At 36.0% G+C, this 18,600-nt stretch overlaps 1 protein-coding gene and 3 long non-coding RNA genes across 11 annotated transcripts; 2 read left to right on the top strand and 2 right to left on the bottom strand.

The window, feature by feature from the left end:
• Positions 1-1,224: 1,224 nt before the first annotated feature.
• LOC124294753 (zinc finger MYM-type protein 1-like) lies at positions 1,225-3,276 on the bottom strand. The gene has a single exon (XM_046741685.1). The coding sequence runs from the start codon at positions 3,274-3,276 to the stop codon at positions 1,225-1,227; it is 2,052 nt and encodes a 683-aa protein (XP_046597641.1).
• A 5,991-nt stretch (positions 3,277-9,267) lies between these two features.
• On the top strand, positions 9,268-10,724 carry LOC124294569. 2 transcript variants are annotated; one of them, XR_006904458.1, is made up of 3 exons: positions 9,268-9,559; positions 9,804-10,040; positions 10,120-10,724. It is a non-coding gene; the product is annotated as an uncharacterized LOC124294569 (long non-coding RNA). The 2 variants fall into 2 exon arrangements; XR_006904459.1 differs by having other exon boundaries at positions 9,268-9,563.
• Positions 10,725-11,838: 1,114 nt separating this feature from the next.
• On the bottom strand, positions 11,839-13,503 carry LOC124294570. Of its 4 annotated transcripts, none has more exons than XR_006904462.1 (6): positions 13,443-13,503; positions 13,208-13,353; positions 12,815-13,055; positions 12,572-12,747; positions 12,258-12,368; positions 11,839-12,026 (listed from the first exon to the last, which is right to left on the bottom strand). It is a non-coding gene; the product is annotated as an uncharacterized LOC124294570 (long non-coding RNA). The 4 variants fall into 4 exon arrangements; XR_006904461.1 differs by having other exon boundaries at positions 11,840-12,026; positions 13,272-13,353; positions 13,443-13,502; XR_006904463.1 differs by lacking the exon at positions 13,208-13,353 and having other exon boundaries at positions 11,840-12,026; positions 13,443-13,493.
• A 3,245-nt stretch (positions 13,504-16,748) lies between these two features.
• LOC124294802 lies at positions 16,749-18,471 on the top strand. 4 transcript variants are annotated; one of them, XR_006904729.1, is made up of 6 exons: positions 16,749-16,869; positions 16,959-17,104; positions 17,257-17,497; positions 17,565-17,740; positions 17,944-18,054; positions 18,286-18,471. It is a non-coding gene; the product is annotated as an uncharacterized LOC124294802 (long non-coding RNA). The 4 variants fall into 4 exon arrangements; XR_006904728.1 differs by having other exon boundaries at positions 16,751-16,869; positions 16,959-17,040; XR_006904730.1 differs by lacking the exon at positions 16,959-17,104 and having other exon boundaries at positions 16,817-16,869.
• Positions 18,472-18,600: the final 129 nt, after the last annotated feature.

Here is an 18,600-nt window from a genome sequence, read left to right as displayed (position 1 = left end):
TTCATCATTGAAACCTGTAACTTTTTATGTATTCAAATCGCAAATTTGATTACGAAAAGTCATATAAGACTGGCAGTCGGCACGGTGAGGATCTGAAATTTGTTTACATAGTGTATAACAATTATATCTATCTATGAAAATTTGTTTCGTCGCGGGGGACTGCAGGGGATTTTACTTATGCCATTTTTTAATTGATTTTTCAGCAAAAAATGTGCTTACACAATTTAATTATTACTAATTTATTTATTATTTTCTTATTTATTGAATTAAATAAAGTCCTAGGACGTACCGTGAGAAACAAAATCCATTTCACAGAATGAAAATCGGTTGATGTTTCTTGTTTTCATATTATTTTGAAGCCAAGCGTTATGCTGAGTCTCTTGTACGAAAGGCGTCTACTACTTAACTACTACTTAAAAATACTACACGGCAGCGGCCAGACCAGTGGGCCAGACTGATTGTGAGTAACGAGGTAAGCAGCACAGTGATGGGGATCAGGGCCGGTTTAGAGGTCGAGAGGCTTCGGGGCAACAAAGGAGTGGAGGCCCCCTGGCCACAAATTATTTTCCAAATAAAGTGGACAATTTTTTTCCGTTGAGCTTTTCAATGAATAATTTGTTGTGGAACCAAGGATAGATTATTTTATTATTCAACAAACATATGAATATAATCGGAAACGAGAATTATCTGAAATTAAATTCTAGCGTTAACAAACGGAATCTTCCGAGCTTTTTTTGCCGAAAAATCGTTGATGATCTCACTGAAATCCAGTTCCCGGAGTAGATCACTTTCAATACTCAGGAGAGAAAGCTTTGATAGACGATTTTGTCCCATCAAGGTTCGAAGCCTATTTTTTATAATTTTCATTTTTGAAAATGAGCGCTCTCCCGTGCAATTTGATACCATCAAAACCAAATACATTCTCAGTGCAATTTCAAAGTTTGGGAATGTAGATCTGAAATTTTGATCTTCGAGAATTTGGTAGTAAAATAGTTCCGGAGATTGGTCTTTTCCATAGTCCTTTTTGTATGAGTCGATCAAAGATACAAATTGAACCAACTCATTACCAAGACTAGGTTCTAAATCATCCTGATAAACTTTCACCAATGCCTCTGCTGCAGCGTGCAGATTTTCAGCATCCATCTTGTCGATGTGATTGAGAAATCCAAATCTCGAACGTACAGTTTCATAAGCATGCAATCTTTCGGTAAGCGAAACGCATAGCTAGTCGACCACTGGGATAAAAGCGGATACTTTGTATTTCTCCTTCGGTGAGAGATTTGCGTCTTGTGCTTTCCCGTAATCAAGCGGATTCAACCTCACGTTTCTCGTTCTGGTCCTGGTGCGTGATTGTACGTATTTGTCAGTCTGAGATATTTTTTTGGCAGCTTCCTCGTATTTATCGAAATCATTCCTTTTAGATTCCACGAATGATTTCAATGATTCTAATGCACGCATTGCCGACTCAAGAATCATTTGCGGGTCTTGCAACATCTTGTTTGTAGCGTTGAATCGCTCCAAGATGTCGTTCCAAAAGATTGCGAATAAAGCGGTTTCGAGACTACTCATCTTCTGTAGAAGGTGCGCTGCTTCATTCCTCGCGATGTCTTTTTGCTCTTTATCGGAAGATATGCTGGTTAGAGCTTCTTCGATTTCTGAATAGCCGTCGACTATGGCTTTCGTAGCTTCAGCTCGACAGGACCAACGAGTGTCACTTAGCTTTTTCAAGACGTAAAACTGTCCGCTTTTTTTCTTCGACAATTTCTCGATCAGAATTCCGTATCGTTCTGTACTTCCTGTGAAAAACGTATATAAATTCTGGACGAAATCAAAGAATTGAACAGCTGATGGACAAGAGTTGGCAGCTGCCTTTCCAACTAAATTAAGGGAATGACCACAACATGGTACAAACGCCGATAAATGGTGTTTCTCCAAAATAAGAGCCTGCATCCCTTTGTATTTGCCACTCATGTTTGCAGCGTTGTCGTACGATTGGCCGCGGCAATCCATTATGTCTATTTGATGGTCACCTAAAAATGTGAGTAGAGCGTTTGCTGTGGCTTTGCCACTATGATCGCAGTTTGGTAAAAAAGTAAGAAATCTTTCCTTTGGCATTGATCCTTCCATATATCGAACAACTATAGTTAGCTGATCGATGTGAGATTCATCGGGAGTAGAGTCCACTGATACCGAATAATATTTGGATTTTTTTATCCTGGATACTATTTCAGTTAGGACTTTATCTCCCATGCAAGTGATCAGTTCTTCGCAAATCGTGGACGAAAGGTAATTGACATGACCACTCCCTTTGTTTGCATGCGTTTTTAAATGGGTAGCCAGGATTGGTTCATACTCGGCTAACAATTCCAAAATTCCCAGGAAATTTCCATTTCTCGGTGAGCCAACAATTTCATTGTCACCTCGAAAGGCCAATCCGCGTTCAGCAATGAATTTGATCGTACTAACGATAATTTTGAGATTTTTTCGCCAATACACGATTTGTTGTGCCACTTGCATGGCTAGCTCTTGGTCGATGCGTCCTGTGACTCTTCCCCGTTGCAGTAAACTCATTACTGATTCCAAATGAGTCTTCGAAATCTCATGTTCACACAGACGATCAGATGCATGCTTCCAGTCACTGAAGCCTTCTCCACTGAGTTTCGTATTTTGAGTGGACATCAATTTACATGCGTAACAATATATTTTCCCCGTAGTTGGAGAAAAGCAAAGCCAGAATCGATTGACGGTCTCTTGATTTTTATTGCGGCGTGTAAACATGTTCTTTGTACATTTCCGAACAAAGTTGGAAGTGTCTCGAGGTTGATTTTGAGGAACTGAATTCTGCAACGATACTTGATCGCAATTTTGAAGTTCCGTGGAACCTTTTTTCGCCCAATAATCGATCATTTCCTTTGTTATATTAACAGGCCAAAGACCTATGTCATTTTTGAGACCGCTTAATTCCTCGCTCAACTCTGCTTCTTTTTGGGTTTGAGATTCGGTTACAGAAAATTGTGTGGTGTCGCCTGATGAAACTTCAGCCTCCGGGCCCTCAGGATTATCTTGGATATTATCGACGTCTCTATATACTGTTGAATCTCCTGTTGTTTTTTTAGGATCTTGAGGGATTTCTTCTTTATTCAACGACGTAAAAAAACTGGTCAATTTGGGTGTTTTAGCTAAAGATTCTTCGGATTTCTTGACTCGTTCTGCTTGCAATTTCCTCTTCTGAGAGCCACTGGCAAAAACTCGAGGAGTTTTGTGACGATCACTCATGATTCCACTATAAAAGAAATGTTAAGAAAACATACGCCTGAAAAAGCCCTTAACCAATAGGAAAATAGTTCTGGAGATGACAGTCGAGCAAACAAAAATATTAGCAGAAACATAAAAAAGAGTTACGAGCAGTACACATGGAAAATGGAAAGAATAGAAAAGCTGCGAGCTATGTATCGAAACCTGACCAGTTATGTGCATGCCCTCAAAAATAAGAGACAAAAACAGGAGTGAATTGAGAAAAAGTATTTCAAAATTGAATGAGCAAGCGTTAATTTACCTTTTAAATATTGGCATTTGATCATGATATTCCAGTCGCCTAAACGATTAAATAATTAACTTACGCAGAACCAAACAAACGCATGATAAACAATAAATCATAACCTCTCCGTAACCGTTTTTTATGTTTTTGTTCTTTGCATATATTTCGTATATTTAAATGTTGAGAAAAACAACTTTTCTTTTCGTATTGCACAATCAACTATCACGTTCAGTTTGTATTGTAGATTACAAGATAAAGATGAAAATACTTACGTCTGTCCGTACAAATTCGAAAGAATTTACATTTGTTGGACAATTTTCGCAAGTTCGTAGCTTCTTGGACACACGTGAATGTATAAAACTCCGGGATTCCCTGCTACAAGCACGCCACTCAGCGGACACTTGTCGAGGCTACAACGGATCGTACAGACAAAAAACGGGGGAAACGGGTATCGCTGTATCGACACGCAAATACGGGGAATAGGCTGCCAAAATCCGCAGAATATACTCTATCAATTCCTTATCGAATTGGCAACTTTTATTCTATTCTAGATAGCCACGAACAGGCAAAGGGCTTTTGAAGATTACAATAAAAAGAAACAAAACTCACACTTGCTACTTGCAAGGTAAAACAGCGAAAGAAAAATTTCTACAAGCGAAAAAAGCGTAAAAAAATTTTTACTAGTGTTTATATACTCGTACTAGTTTGAATTTGAAAATTTTTTTTTCGAATTCTCAATTGTGGGGGCCCCTCTTTCGTGGAGGCCCCGGTTGCCCCCCCCCCCCCCCCTAAATCTAGCCCTGATGGGGATTATGCGTCTCTTTATACTTGCGGTGTAAACCATCCTCGACTTCTCTATGAGGCTCATCTCGAACGACGGTCGTGTGTATCGGACCGAGGGGGGTGGCCGAGTCTACACAAAGTAACAGTTTTATGGTATACCTAGTACCAGCCTTATTTGATTGCATTTGTACGAGGGCCAAATACTTTATTTTTGGATCGATTTTCACCATTCTTGCACTCGAGCGATCTTTCTTTAATCAATATGAACATATTGTCCGAAGGAGACAAGTATTTTGCATGTACAGTGCGTTTACTAAAATCCCTGTGAAGTAAGTAGTGTTAATTTTTATTTCATTGTTTTAAATATTCAGTTTCGTCTGATAGCTTCATACGATCCCAAGATACATACGCTTTGATTTATTCAATCTTCTGCGGACTCAGTTTTTCAAAGCGGTTTCGAAGTTCCTTATAATTTCGAACCACATTAGTTTGAAAATAAGTAATTTCTAGGGCAAGGCTCTGATTTTTTGGGGTGTTTTCCATGTTATTCTCCAACTGCGGCGTAGGTTTGCAAATTAAACAAAAAATTAAAAAATACGATTTTCAACCTACTGCTGGTGATACTTTGACGTCAGAATTTTGTCTCAGGAAATACCGATGGTTTGTTTGAAGCAGAGCACTCTTGAAGCTTCCGAAATGTACAACATTTCTTGTATCCTTTTTTGACAGAGAAATAGTACTTTAAAGCCTGCACGTATCCAAACTTCCTGTATCAACCTTTGACGCATTCAATCATGCGATAAAATGTTCAGCATGAAACCATCCGTATATAGTTGATAAGGATTTCATTGCAAATGTTCTGGAAAATCCATCTTTTGTGATATCTTGTGGTGACATCAGTCGTTGGTTTCTTATACCCAATTTAAAATTGTAATTAATTAACATCACTTTTCAAAAAAGTTTTATGATTGAAACGAGGGATCAACGTGCATTAAATTACGTTCAATTGTTATTAATTTACTTTGCATCGGAGAAACCCTATTTGGATATTATTTATTAGATCATGTTACTTTTTGATACTGAACCTCTGTCTCTCGGACTTTCAACATTCGACTAGTAATTGTCTACCGAATTGGATAATGAACGATTTTAATTGACTTTTATTCATAATAATTTATAAATTTCACCTCCTCAACGCTACAACACTCATTGTCAGCAAACTTCCCACTTTCGTCCTTAACGACGGAATTGCAACTTATATCATTATTACTATTCGGAGAAACTTCGTGCAATACAAATTTCCATTTTGGTTGGTAATTTGTGAACACTTCGTACATTTTGACAATATTTTTTGGTAAAAATAGGAAAAGATAATTATTTTGTGACGAATAATATCACAAAAAAATACGAGCGTTTCCTGTAATTTCCAATAAAAAATATCGTCAAAGTCGACGAGGTGTCCGTAAATTAGTAGTCAGTATGGGGATTCATGTTACAAAAAGTTTCTCGATGATGATATAGCTCACTTTCTTTAAGAAATGAAATTCAAAAATTACCCACTTTCCCACAGGCAAAATTCAGGCATTGAAATTATTACACAACTGTGTCCTCGGATAATATTATTATTAGCACTTCCCGAAAGGTGCTGAAATTCCGGTAAAATAGTGTCGACTTTGTTTATGTATTATATTCTCAAACTCGAAATTCCTAATAATCAACACGGACACTGACAGAAATGTATAATAAAGCGGACAGATATGGACAATTATAATCTGAGCCACTTGATAATAAATTTCTAAACAATCTTGTGTTTGGGGCTCAGCGGACAGCGTCGCAATCTAACCAGGTAATATAAGTAGAAGTTGAAAAATGGAATCCTGATCATCTTTAAATTTGTTTTTTATTACTTTTGTGATAATGATTGCCTGAGATTCATCGGGTTTCGCTACAGCATGGACTCTAACATTAATAACAATCAAGTATTACCTAATTTCCAAAAATTATTTACACCAAGTATTTTTGTGTAGAATGATCTCGGTTTTCCGATGCAAATAAACTGTATTCTTTAAAAACCACGAAAATCTAAGGTAAGTTGAGAAATTATTTTTATATGTTAGCTGCATCTTCGTTCGCAATGAAAGTATGAGCGTGACTGAAGATGTCTATCGTCAGTCAACAGTATGAATTAAATATTAAACATGTATGTACATACACAAATTACATAAGGTACAACATGCAGGAACAACTATAGATCTTCATCTTTTGGGCAACTTGTTCGACTATTTCTCCTATTGTTTACATCAAGAAAAGGTTTTTGACAGCTGCTAACAGTAAACCAGGTGTATGTTTATTGTACGTCTATTTAGATAACATTATTTTTGTCGAGCTGATGGAGTTAGATTATCGTTACTGAATTGGCTCAAATGAATTTGCATAGTTAAAAAGTGTACGGCGTCCTTACGGGGTTATATTCGATTTCAGTCTGTTTCCGTTCGTCATTCCATAGGCATAATAATATTCGACTCTGCATTATCTGGATACACGCGATGAGCAATGATACCATCAGTTCCTGTCGTCTTTATGTCCTGACTGCTTACGGACGTAGAGGGCGCCGCTTGACAATGAATGCATCTCGTCCATTTTCGATTACGAAAAGTCCCATAAGGCTATTAGTCTTTATCATAGACATGTGTCTATGGTCTTCATATATCTTCAGTCAACGCCTTGTAACATCCGGCCGGAACGTCCGTATGTTTTATCGACTATTATTACTGCATGTTACTTTTATCAACTAACCAAACTCGAAGTACGAGAACCTTGTAACCATAAGGAATTAAAACAACTGTCCAACTATTTGGAATATCCCTAGATGGAAATAACTATGACATTCACTAACCAAAGCTTAAAAACCATGTTACGAGATCTTCGCACTACAAAGAGCTATAATATTATTATACGTTATTATATATCACTATCATATTAATACCATAATTAACTAACACGATTATATCCAATTATTATATAACACTCGACAATGCCATTTGTGCATTCGGAGCTGAGAGCTATACTATAAGCAACCTACGCTATACCATATAGCCTGGAGTATAGAAGACTGTAAAACCATAGATGAATGTATAACCAATATAATGTAAAGATAGCACTGCTGCAATAATCCATAAAACCAGAGAGTGCAAAACCTTCAAAACCGTGAATACTAATTATCCAGCATGAATTATACTCTCCTCCGTAACGCCGTATTGTAGGCAACACGCGCAACGTTTTGAAGGCAATGCAGATCTCCAATGTGAAGCCATACAGAGCTTCATCTAGAGAACACATTAGGCGAGTTACCGACGAAACGATTGAAGGTAAATCAACTCGCAATAAACTCAAAGATGCATACGTGGCAACGCCCAGTAACAGGCAACTAACAAACATAAGAAAAACGTTCTAGAAGCTTCCAAGCCGATTTATATCAATATAAGAATTAATAATTACAGAATAGAATTATATACGAAAGCACACATGTAAATCTGCTCTAAAACTATGAATTATCAAATTGTTAAATACCCTAAATCTGTTAAGATTGTTTGCAGCAGCGCGATTCTAACAATGTTAAACAAATAGCAACTATGTCTCATAAACAATCGCTATTGTACTCCAGGTGAATAACGACAGTAATCAATTATAATACATATGTAATTTTATATGTGTAGATACACGCTATAAAACCAACAAACGGCGAGTAACCAATATGACAATCTTAATATATAGACTTTATAACGAACAGGATAGTAGGAATATTCAAAAAGTAAACAGGAACTAGAATTCAGCGCATCGTGACCCCGAAAATGCACGCGGCACTAACATACATCACGAAACATGGGTCACCACTAGCGCATACGCACTGCGATTACCATATTAGGAAATAGCTGCTGAAAGCACGAGACGGGGAGAAGAAGCACGGTAGCCGAGGGGCCAAGGGGGGCTTGCGCCCCAACAACAAAGCCCACGCAGAATGGAAAATTACAGAACAACGACCCCGCACCTACACCACCGCACCAGTGCAGCGTTATACCATACGTAAAAGCTTGCAATATAGTAATAGCTAAAGAACTAAGATCACAGGCGTGCATGCAGCGAAGATGTCGTGCCCTAATTATAATTCCTAGAAAAAGGGGGAGGTGCGCAAAAGTTGACAAAATCTAAAGAAGAGGATCGTTCTGCGCAACGATCGACACCTATAAACACGGCGACCGATCATCGGATCGTCCTCTTGGTTTCTACCACCAGATTCGTCATCTTGTTCCGGTACAGTCTCGCGGTAAAATCCTTTCGCCTTTTGCATTTAAACTTTTCATACAACGTTACTCTACCCAAAAGTCCAGCGAGCTTTCAGCTCCATTTTGTCATATTAATTTAAGATCTTACACTATGTAACTCCGTTTTTGTGACTGGAAATATTGGATTTATAAAATAAATCCAAGTTAATCAAAGTATCCAAATATATTAAAATCAGTCATTCCGTTAAATCCTCTCACCAATCTACGCTGCAAGTCATTATATCCAGAGTATTCTCAAAAAGTAAGCCAATTAATTAAATCTTTTATCCAATAATTACTCCTTCCTCGGTTCGTTCGATTAGAGCGACAGAATGCCCGTTGTCCGGTGTATTTCAATACTTTATCGGTAATTGGTGACCCACACTACTGATGTGAGTCTAACTGTAGCTGTGTGAACGATTCCGGTGTCCAAAATCTGGAAATTTCCACCAGGTACCGTTCGACGTCACAGTCTGCTCGATCATGTCCAACCTGTCTCTCTTGCTCTACAAGCTGATTGGCCGACACGTTTCCTCTCATTGTCAGCTAATAAAATGCAGAGTGAGAGAGACCAGTAGCGCGATTCTGTACTCGTTATGCTGTCGTTATGGACTCATAACAAGTTTCGTTATGCTACCGACCGCGTCGCTATTATAACGACAAATGCGATTCTGTACACTATTCTTAGCGAGTTTTGTCGTTATTAGTAACGAAAAGTGTCGTTATGATGTCGTTACGGTGCGAGCGGAGAGCGAGGCTCAGAGACCCCCTCGGTACGCTATAACGACGATTATAACGACACTTTGCACACGAGCTAGAGGAGTGGTGTGCGTTTCCCATATTTTTCTCTACTCCGAGAAAGTGCTTCGAAAAGTGCTCCGAAAATGAAAAATAATTACGACGTTTGAAATAACAAGTAAGTAAGTTGAATTTTGCAGTAATTAGGAATTATCAATGCAGATTGACTTTAGAAAAAATTGTAGAATAGATTTCATTATTTTCTAAAAAAGAATAACATAACCTATAAATTGTAGTGTTGCTCCGAAGAACCCACAAAGTTGCTTCCACAAATATAATTATTCATTAATTTCATTAATAATTCATTTCTACTATTAAGTCTATTATTTACGCTGTTTCTTTGATTATCTTCAATCTCAAAGGATCATGGCTATCGAATACCTTGCTTGGGATGTATTCGTTCTTGAGGAAAGATTACGTCGACTCGAACGTCGTGTGGAAAGAAGGCGACTGAGAGATGCTCAGAATCCTTTTCAGCTACCACGAGAAGAGTTTCTCAGCCTTTTTCGCCTGCCTCAAGAAGCTGTGATGAATCTTGGTTAACACCTTAAGCGCAGTCAAAGCGAAAATATTTTTCACTGTTCAGCAAAGCAGCATAGGTTCAGTTTGAGTTTTATATACATAATATGCATATTATATTTAGTCTACTTTTTTCTAAATCAACATATTTTCCATCAGGTGATGCTGGATATCCGTTGGAGCCTTGGCTGTTAACACCTCTGGCCAATTTTCCTGAAGATACGCGACAACATCAATATACACAACAACTATGTAAGGCTAGAAGCGTCGTCGAGCGGTTTTTTGGAGTTTTTAAATCTGTATGGAGATGCTTGTCATACCAGCGAGTCTTGATGCACGAACCAGCGTTCGCAGCGAAAATTGTTAATGCGTGTGCAGTACTGCACAACATGAGAGTGCAACTACGATTAAACAATGATGATGAACAACTAGCACTGATAGCTCATCCTGTAGAGAATGATGTTGATCCGATGGATCAAGATGAAGAATACAACAGACGAGGACCACGCGCTTTGGCTCAACGAATTCAACAACAAATTATGAGAGAAAGATTTACCAACTTCCGTGATGCGGAAGAATAGAATACAGAATATGGAATGATGTTTATGGTTAAATTGCCAACAAGTATAATGTTTAAAGGTGATGAGAGAAATTAACGACAACAGAGTCAGGGCGGTGTTACGCTCCGACGTACCGCCTTGGCGTACCTTTTTCAAAATTCCATGTCATTTCATTTCTTTAATATCTTCAATGCACAGATATTATTTCATCAAAATCTCATAGGCTCATAGGAGTAAGGCTCCGGTCAAGCATCTCTAGACGCCAGGTTCGATTCCTGGCTCCGTCATTAATTTTTCAAAATCACCAATTTTTCGAATTTACATTCCTTCAACTATAATGTTTACAATTGATTGTACATAAAGAAATATTCAATTGTGTTTTTAAAGTATAACTTTATTTTATAAAAAATATTCACCTTTTTTAACCTGAACAAAAAATAAAAACGCGAAAAATCTTTATTCTAAACTAGACCTCAATTTTTTTTCAAGTGGTATTGTTTTTAAATAGCTTTGCCTCCATGAAATTAACAAACTCAAAGACTTCTTGAAGTATTGAAAATATTACAGCTACAGTTATGATCTTTAGTAAAAAATGGGAGTAGTTATATAATTTTACTCTTCAGAATATTGGTTCTACGTGAAGAACCCAATGGTGGTCCATGCAAAAAGAATAGTGAGGAAAACGTAGAAGCAGTAAACGCTGCATGGGGATTCACGACACGTGGTCAAAGGGCTCCTTTTAAGAGTATGAGTGCAAATAAATTTTTTTACTTGTATTAAAATTTATTAAAAGTATTAAACGGTGTTAAGATATAATAACAATGATGATATTTATATTTACAATGTTCACTATACGATGGATTTGCACTGCCTGTGACTGAGTGATTGTGCGCGCCTCGATTTAAACCTTCATGCGCGCCACCACGGCACGAATTTCAACTATTTTAAGGCGAGTTTCGATAAAATTCTAGTTACTTACTAAGGATTTGTTACAATACGTCACTTCCTGTCGGTATCCATAACGACCACTGATATATATATACACTGGATTGGATATTACCGTATACTCTACGTGTAAGCTCGTGCGTCCAATTGAACAATTGAATTTCCGCCATCTTGTACAGAAAGTTGTCACAAAATGCGCGCTAGATTTGAACTGCGTAATATATGCTATTTAGGTCTAACGATATATTCGTCACACAAAAAAGTTTTTGACGAGTAAAATAATGTTTGATACATTAAATGAAGAACAAATCATTTTTTCGAAGGTATGTTATTATTTACAATTATATGATGTAAAAGATCATTAAATAATATGACGAAAAACTTGTATTTAAACGTGATTTTTCTTCATGTTCAAAAGAAGTCCTCAATTCTAAGAAGTTTCCGTCCATTATCCTCTATCCTATGGTGGGCTGAATTCCATACGGATTATTCAAAAATTTGTATAACACTAATTCAACCGTTAGGGAATCCATTTACCATCCATTGATCATCAAAGTGGAGCTTAAGACATGTGAAAAAAGTTTTGAATTAAATTATATCGAATTGGGTGAGTAAAAACTTTATTCAAAAATATGGAGAATAAAACATTCCTTGCAAACGTTAAGGCATTTTTATAGAGTTGCGTGCGATAAACCACAACCGTAATATAATTAGTAGTATCAATCCACAATCCATTCACATGAAGAAAAAGTTACAAGCACAATCAAAAGAAAATAAAAAAGATGTACATACCTGAGCATGCAAATCAGGTACAAATGTGTAGGTGATCATGTAATTTGGTTACATTCACTGTGGTGGGCCGATCGGATTCATCCTGAAATTCGGTCTGCTGCAAGTTTTCACCTACAGATAAGTTACTAATAAATAACGACAATGGAAATACACAGAAATGTGTCACACACGATTTTTCTGTAACAGAGCACTTTATAATCTGTAGGTAATTAACCGCTTCGACGGCATTGACGCAATAGTGCATCACATCAACGTGTCTTTATGCACACTGAGTTTTCTCTGACCTAAAAGGGATTAACAGTTTCAGATCTTACCAAATAACGTTGGGATACTGCCTTTTGGTAAAGTTATATAATTTTTACTTTTCTTCTGAAAGCAAGAGGGTTCAAAGTGGTCGGAACACAGAAAGCTATCACTTGATGGAGACCACGGTCCAATGTTTATATTTGCGATCCACTGCTTCATAATATCAGGTTCATCCAATGGGAACCTACATAACATGCAGAATTTAAATTTATTAATTCACACGTTATGTTGCATTGAGTAACGGTACTTACTTGAACAATGAATAGCCATGTCCACATTCCCTTAATCGGTGACAAGATGAACACTGATTTTGGGTTGTCAAATATAGTTGGTACACTGTTCTTTTTCAATGTAATTAGGAATCCTGTCCTATCAAAGCAGTCATTTGCAAAATGAGCTGAACACAATGTGCTATTTCGGTTTGACTTCCAGTCCTTCCTCTTCATTTCTTTTAACCACTGCTGAAGGCGCAACACATCTTTCACGGGAAATCTACATATCGAATTATAATTTAATCCCTCAGTCAATAATACCCGATTTTTCAATTTCAATTATAATAAGATCGGTTCATAATTCAAATATTGTGAATTTTTACTGACAAGATTCGTACGTTATAATACTCGTTAAATATAATTAGTAAATACTTCGTATGCTGACATAACCTCTGCAAGTTATCATTTGCAGAACGCTTCAGCGTTGTATACTCACTTGTGAAATGATCGCCCACGATATTTTGATTGCTTTGTTTTGCAAAAAACGCAGGTACTCATTGTTACCTCAATAATTGTTACTGTAATTTTCCGTCGCAATCGATTAGATACACATACATATATCACGTATATATATATGAAGTGACAAGAATCTGTACAAAATGGCTACCGTTCAATTGGCGTGACGGCACCACGCTTAATCCAATCCAGTGTACATATATATCAGTGGCTGCTACCGAACGCTCGATCGAGGTTCGAGAGTATTCTCCACATCAGGGTTTTCATAGTATTAATGTACGCAATAATAAACCTAAATCATAGTTCTCTTTTCTGCCACTGGCTGCGCAAGTACTCAGGACGTACCGTTGTTATTATTATTATTACACGTAAACATACACCATATACTAGCTCGCGAATGTTAAAATTAATTAAATTAAATATAAAATAAAAATTTATCTATTTAAAATTAATTTTAAGAAAACAATGGGTAGGTGTTGTGCTGTTCATGGTTCTTTAGTGGCCGAAAGGCAAGTGAGAATGTAGAGAAAGTGGCTTTATTCAAAGCACAAAAAGTGAGTAACCTCAAAATAATATTGAAAATTTGTGTTATTAACAAATAATTCTAAAATTTATGTAGTTTTCTAATATTTGAAAAATATTTTTATTTATCTGCTTAAATATAAAAATATATATTATTTTTAAGGATGTTGAATTGCGTAGTAAATGGAGCTCAGCTTTGGGACAAGAATTAAAAACTAGCAGTTTTATTTGCGAATTACACTTCAATCCAGAGAATGTGATTAAAACTGATCGAGAGATTTTAAAAGATGGTAGTGTATATGTGTATGAATACCAGAAAGTTCATTTGAGGAAGAAAGCTGAGCCAAAATCACATACTAATGACGACAATGAAAACAATTGTAGCTTACTATTAAATAATGATTCTTCAACAATCTCTGATATAAATGACGATACGACAAGAAATATATCAATTTTTGTTGGCTGTGACGAGCATAAAAAAGAATTAACAATTTCATAATAATGCGGGGGCATTTTCTAGTCAAATGTTTTAATAAAAGTGCTACGGAGAGAAAAGTTAAATGTAAATCCTAAAACTTTGTATTTAATTCCACATTTCTCAGAATATTTTTTTCCAGAGAGGTGTCAATAGCAACAAGACTTCCCGCGTAAGAATTTAAACGAGTGCTTCTTAAAAAGTGGCGCACTCTAACGGCAAAAAAATCTGTCCCCTAAATTACGACCATTCGTTCAACATTACGTTCAGACTCCTTGTATCTATACTTCGTGGTATTCTCGATGAATCGCCCACGCTTCATGCCGGAGCGCGGAGAGATCAAATGTGGATCGAATGCTATATTTTTCTATTCAAGCATTGCCGTTTCGGTGCGAAGTAGGCTTTCAAATTCCTAGAAGTTCGCTGGCATGTAGTCAGGCAATAAATTTCATGACTCAACATCAGGTTGATACAGTTATAGCATAATGAAAATTTTGACTCCAAAAAAATCGAAACATTTATTTGCAACAGCTGGATAGTAAGACGTGTACTTGACTTTCACATTATTCCTAATTTCGAAATTGAAAAATAGGAAGAACATATTGTTAATGTAAATAACTAATCGCACTTTTACAATTGTTCCTGCAGCTTCAGAGACTTCTAAAAACAAATTAAATGAATATGTCAGAAAACATTAGCAAAAACAATATAGGTTGCAAGTACAATATCTGAGATGATATCTGTCTTATTCTACTGGAACAAAATTTGCAAATTTACAATTGGGACACTCGACCATACTAACAAAATTGCTTGGCTTATTATCTGTGTCTTTCGAGTTTCACCACGGATATATGCAGTCCTATTTCTGCGATTTTACCTGAAAGTTTAGAGTTTAAGCCCTTTGTCCTATCTGCTAACTTCCAATTGCTCGGGCCACAATAAACTAATAAGGTCGACCACGTGTCAAAATACCACGAGTTAGGCTCGTGCTTATTGTTTTTGGCCCAAATTTCTAACCACGAGTCTCACTCGTTGTAGGGCAAGGGGTTAAAGATGTTGAATCCTAAGATGCGATCTTTAGAGCGCTTTTTTATGCGCGCAAATGGCTACGAAACTGATATTGCAAGAACAGAGTTTCTTTCAAAGTCATTATTAGAAAAAATGATGTCGTTATGAGAAATAACATATGCCACAGAAATTTGAGCAAATATTGACGAGATTTGCCAATAAAATCGGATGTGAATTTAAGTGACTATGCGTACACACGCACCACAATTACAGTTTTCTGTTGAACATGACTAATTTTGTTTTACGGGGAGACTTCAGTTAAATTATGGTCAAAATCGGTTTTTCAATTCGAAACTGATTGAAAGAAGTCGTATAATACACATTTCATAATATCAAACGTGAATTGGGTATTTGCATGATTTTTATATTTCTTAACTTTTGATGTTTTTCGATTCTATAAATTTTTTTAGAATTTTTGAAAAAAAAAAATTTTGTTTTTGTTTATAAGTATTTAAATAATTTAATAAATAAAAAAAAGGCAATATTTAAATGAATAAGTAGCTCCATCTCGCGTATGTGACGTCACAATGCTGAATTTTTTTGAAATTTTTAGCGCCAAGTTCTCCTGTAAGCACGCCGTACGTGTAATCAGCTGTTGCTCTGTGTTGTGATTGATGAAAAGAACGTCTGATAGTGCTGTTTATTATAAACTAAAGTTATTAAATTATTTAATATGTCATTAAAAAACGATTTTTGTTGGTGTATAGTACCAACTTGTGAAAATACTCAAACTAATGCTTGCTTAACATTCTTAGTATAATAACATTGACGTGATCATAACCTCCACACAATTATCCGTGTGAGTTAAAAAAAAAAAAACACCACACAAAAATTGATTTCTATTTTAATTATTTTCACCGAAGTCTGACATTAATTATACAATGTATCAAACTTAAAGTTTAAAAAACTTACTTAAAATTTTTTTAGCGCTAGAAAATATTGTACATTACTCTTTGTGGATTCAAATAAACGCGCCAGTAGCAGCACAATGACGTCAAACCAATCACATTCCGTTTTATGTCACGTGACTTTTATGTGATTTAGGACCACTTTTATTTATTAAATTATTTAAATATTTATAAACAAAAACAAAATATTTTTTTTTCAAAAATTCTAAAAAAATTTATAGAATCGAAAAACATTAAAAGTTAAGAAATATAAAAATCATGCAAATACCCAATTTGAATAAAAAAAAATGGAAGACAGTTCAAGAGAAAGATTTTTTCCAACGAAATCAAAAAGTAAAATGTATTGCTGCGTTTCGAGTCTGTCCACGGACGTAAAAGCCTGTAGCGCGATTCTGTAACTCGCTATAAGAATAACGATTCGGAACGCTATCGTAACGATAACGAATTTCGCCGCGTGTAACGACAATCTCATAACGACGGTGCGATTCCGTAACTACGAATAGCGACACTTCGACGTTACAGAATGGGATAACGAATCGTCGTTATCACTGATATATATGTACACTGGATTGGATTAAGCGTGGTGCCGTCACGCCAATTGAACGGTAGCCATTTTGTACAGATTCTTGTCACTTCATATATATATACGTGATATATGTATGTGTATCTAATCGATTGCGACGGAAAATTACAGTAACAATTATTGAGGTAACAATGAGTACCTGCGTTTTTTGCAAAACAAAGCAATCAAAATATCGTGGGCGATCATTTCACAAGTGAGTATACAACGCTGAAGCGTTCTGCAAATGATAACTTGCAGAGGTTATGTCAGCATACGAAGTATTTACTAATTATATTTAACGAGTATTATAACGTACGAATCTTGTCAGTAAAAATTCACAATATTTGAATTATGAACCGATCTTATTATAATTGAAATTGAAAAATCGGGTATTATTGACTGAGGGATTAAATTATAATTCGATATGTAGATTTCCCGTGAAAGATGTGTTGCGCCTTCAGCAGTGGTTAAAAGAAATGAAGAGGAAGGACTGGAAGTCAAACCGAAATAGCACATTGTGTTCAGCTCATTTTGCAAATGACTGCTTTGATAGGACAGGATTCCTAATTACATTGAAAAAGAACAGTGTACCAACTATATTTGACAACCCAAAATCAGTGTTCATCTTGTCACCGATTAAGGGAATGTGGACATGGCTATTCATTGTTCAAGTAAGTACCGTTACTCAATGCAACATAACGTGTGAATTAATAAATTTAAATTCTGCATGTTATGTAGGTTCCCATTGGATGAACCTGATATTATGAAGCAGTGGATCGCAAATATAAACATTGGACCGTGGTCTCCATCAAGTGATAGCTTTCTGTGTTCCGACCACTTTGAACCCTCTTGCTTTCAGAAGAAAAGTAAAAATTATATAACTTTACCAAAAGGCAGTATCCCAACGTTATTTGGTAAGATCTGAAACTGTTAATCCCTTTTAGGTCAGAGAAAACTCAGTGTGCATAAAGACACGTTGATGTGATGCACTATTGCGTCAATGCCGTCGAAGCGGTTAATTACCTACAGATTATAAAGTGCTCTGTTACAGAAAAATCGTGTGTGACACATTTCTGTGTATTTCCATTGTCGTTATTTATTAGTAACTTATCTGTAGGTGAAAACTTGCAGCAGACCGAATTTCAGGATGAATCCGATCGGCCCACCACAGTGAATGTAACCAAATTACATGATCACCTACACATTTGTACCTGATTTGCATGCTCAGGTATGTACATCTTTTTTATTTTCTTTTGATTGTGCTTGTAACTTTTTCTTCATGTGAATGGATTGTGGATTGATACTACTAATTATATTACGGTTGTGGTTTATCGCACGCAACTCTATAAAAATGCCTTAACGTTTGCAAGGAATGTTTTATTCTCCATATTTTTGAATAAAGTTTTTACTCACCCAATTCGATATAATTTAATTCAAAACTTTTTTCACATGTCTTAAGCTCCACTTTGATGATCAATGGATGGTAAATGGATTCCCTAACGGTTGAATTAGTGTTATACAAATTTTTGAATAATCCGTATGGAATTCAGCCCACCATAGGATAGAGGATAATGGACGGAAACTTCTTAGAATTGAGGACTTCTTTTGAACATGAAGAAAAATCACGTTTAAATACAAGTTTTTCGTCATATTATTTAATGATCTTTTACATCATATAATTGTAAATAATAACATACCTTCGAAAAAATGATTTGTTCTTCATTTAATGTATCAAACATTATTTTACTCGTCAAAAACTTTTTTGTGTGACGAA

Source organism: Neodiprion lecontei, chromosome 5 (genome assembly GCF_021901455.1).
Source record: "Neodiprion lecontei isolate iyNeoLeco1 chromosome 5, iyNeoLeco1.1, whole genome shotgun sequence".
NCBI lineage: Eukaryota > Metazoa > Arthropoda > Insecta > Hymenoptera > Diprionidae > Neodiprion > Neodiprion lecontei.
Note: the sequence above shows the minus strand (reverse complement) of the source record. Positions and strands in the feature narration are given on the sequence as shown.

What these genes read in the sequence shown, in the direction of transcription:
- LOC124294753 (XM_046741685.1), bottom strand. Translation starts at nt 3,276, where the DNA reads ATGAGTGATCGTCACAAAACTCCTCGAGTTTTTGCCAGTGGCTCTCAG.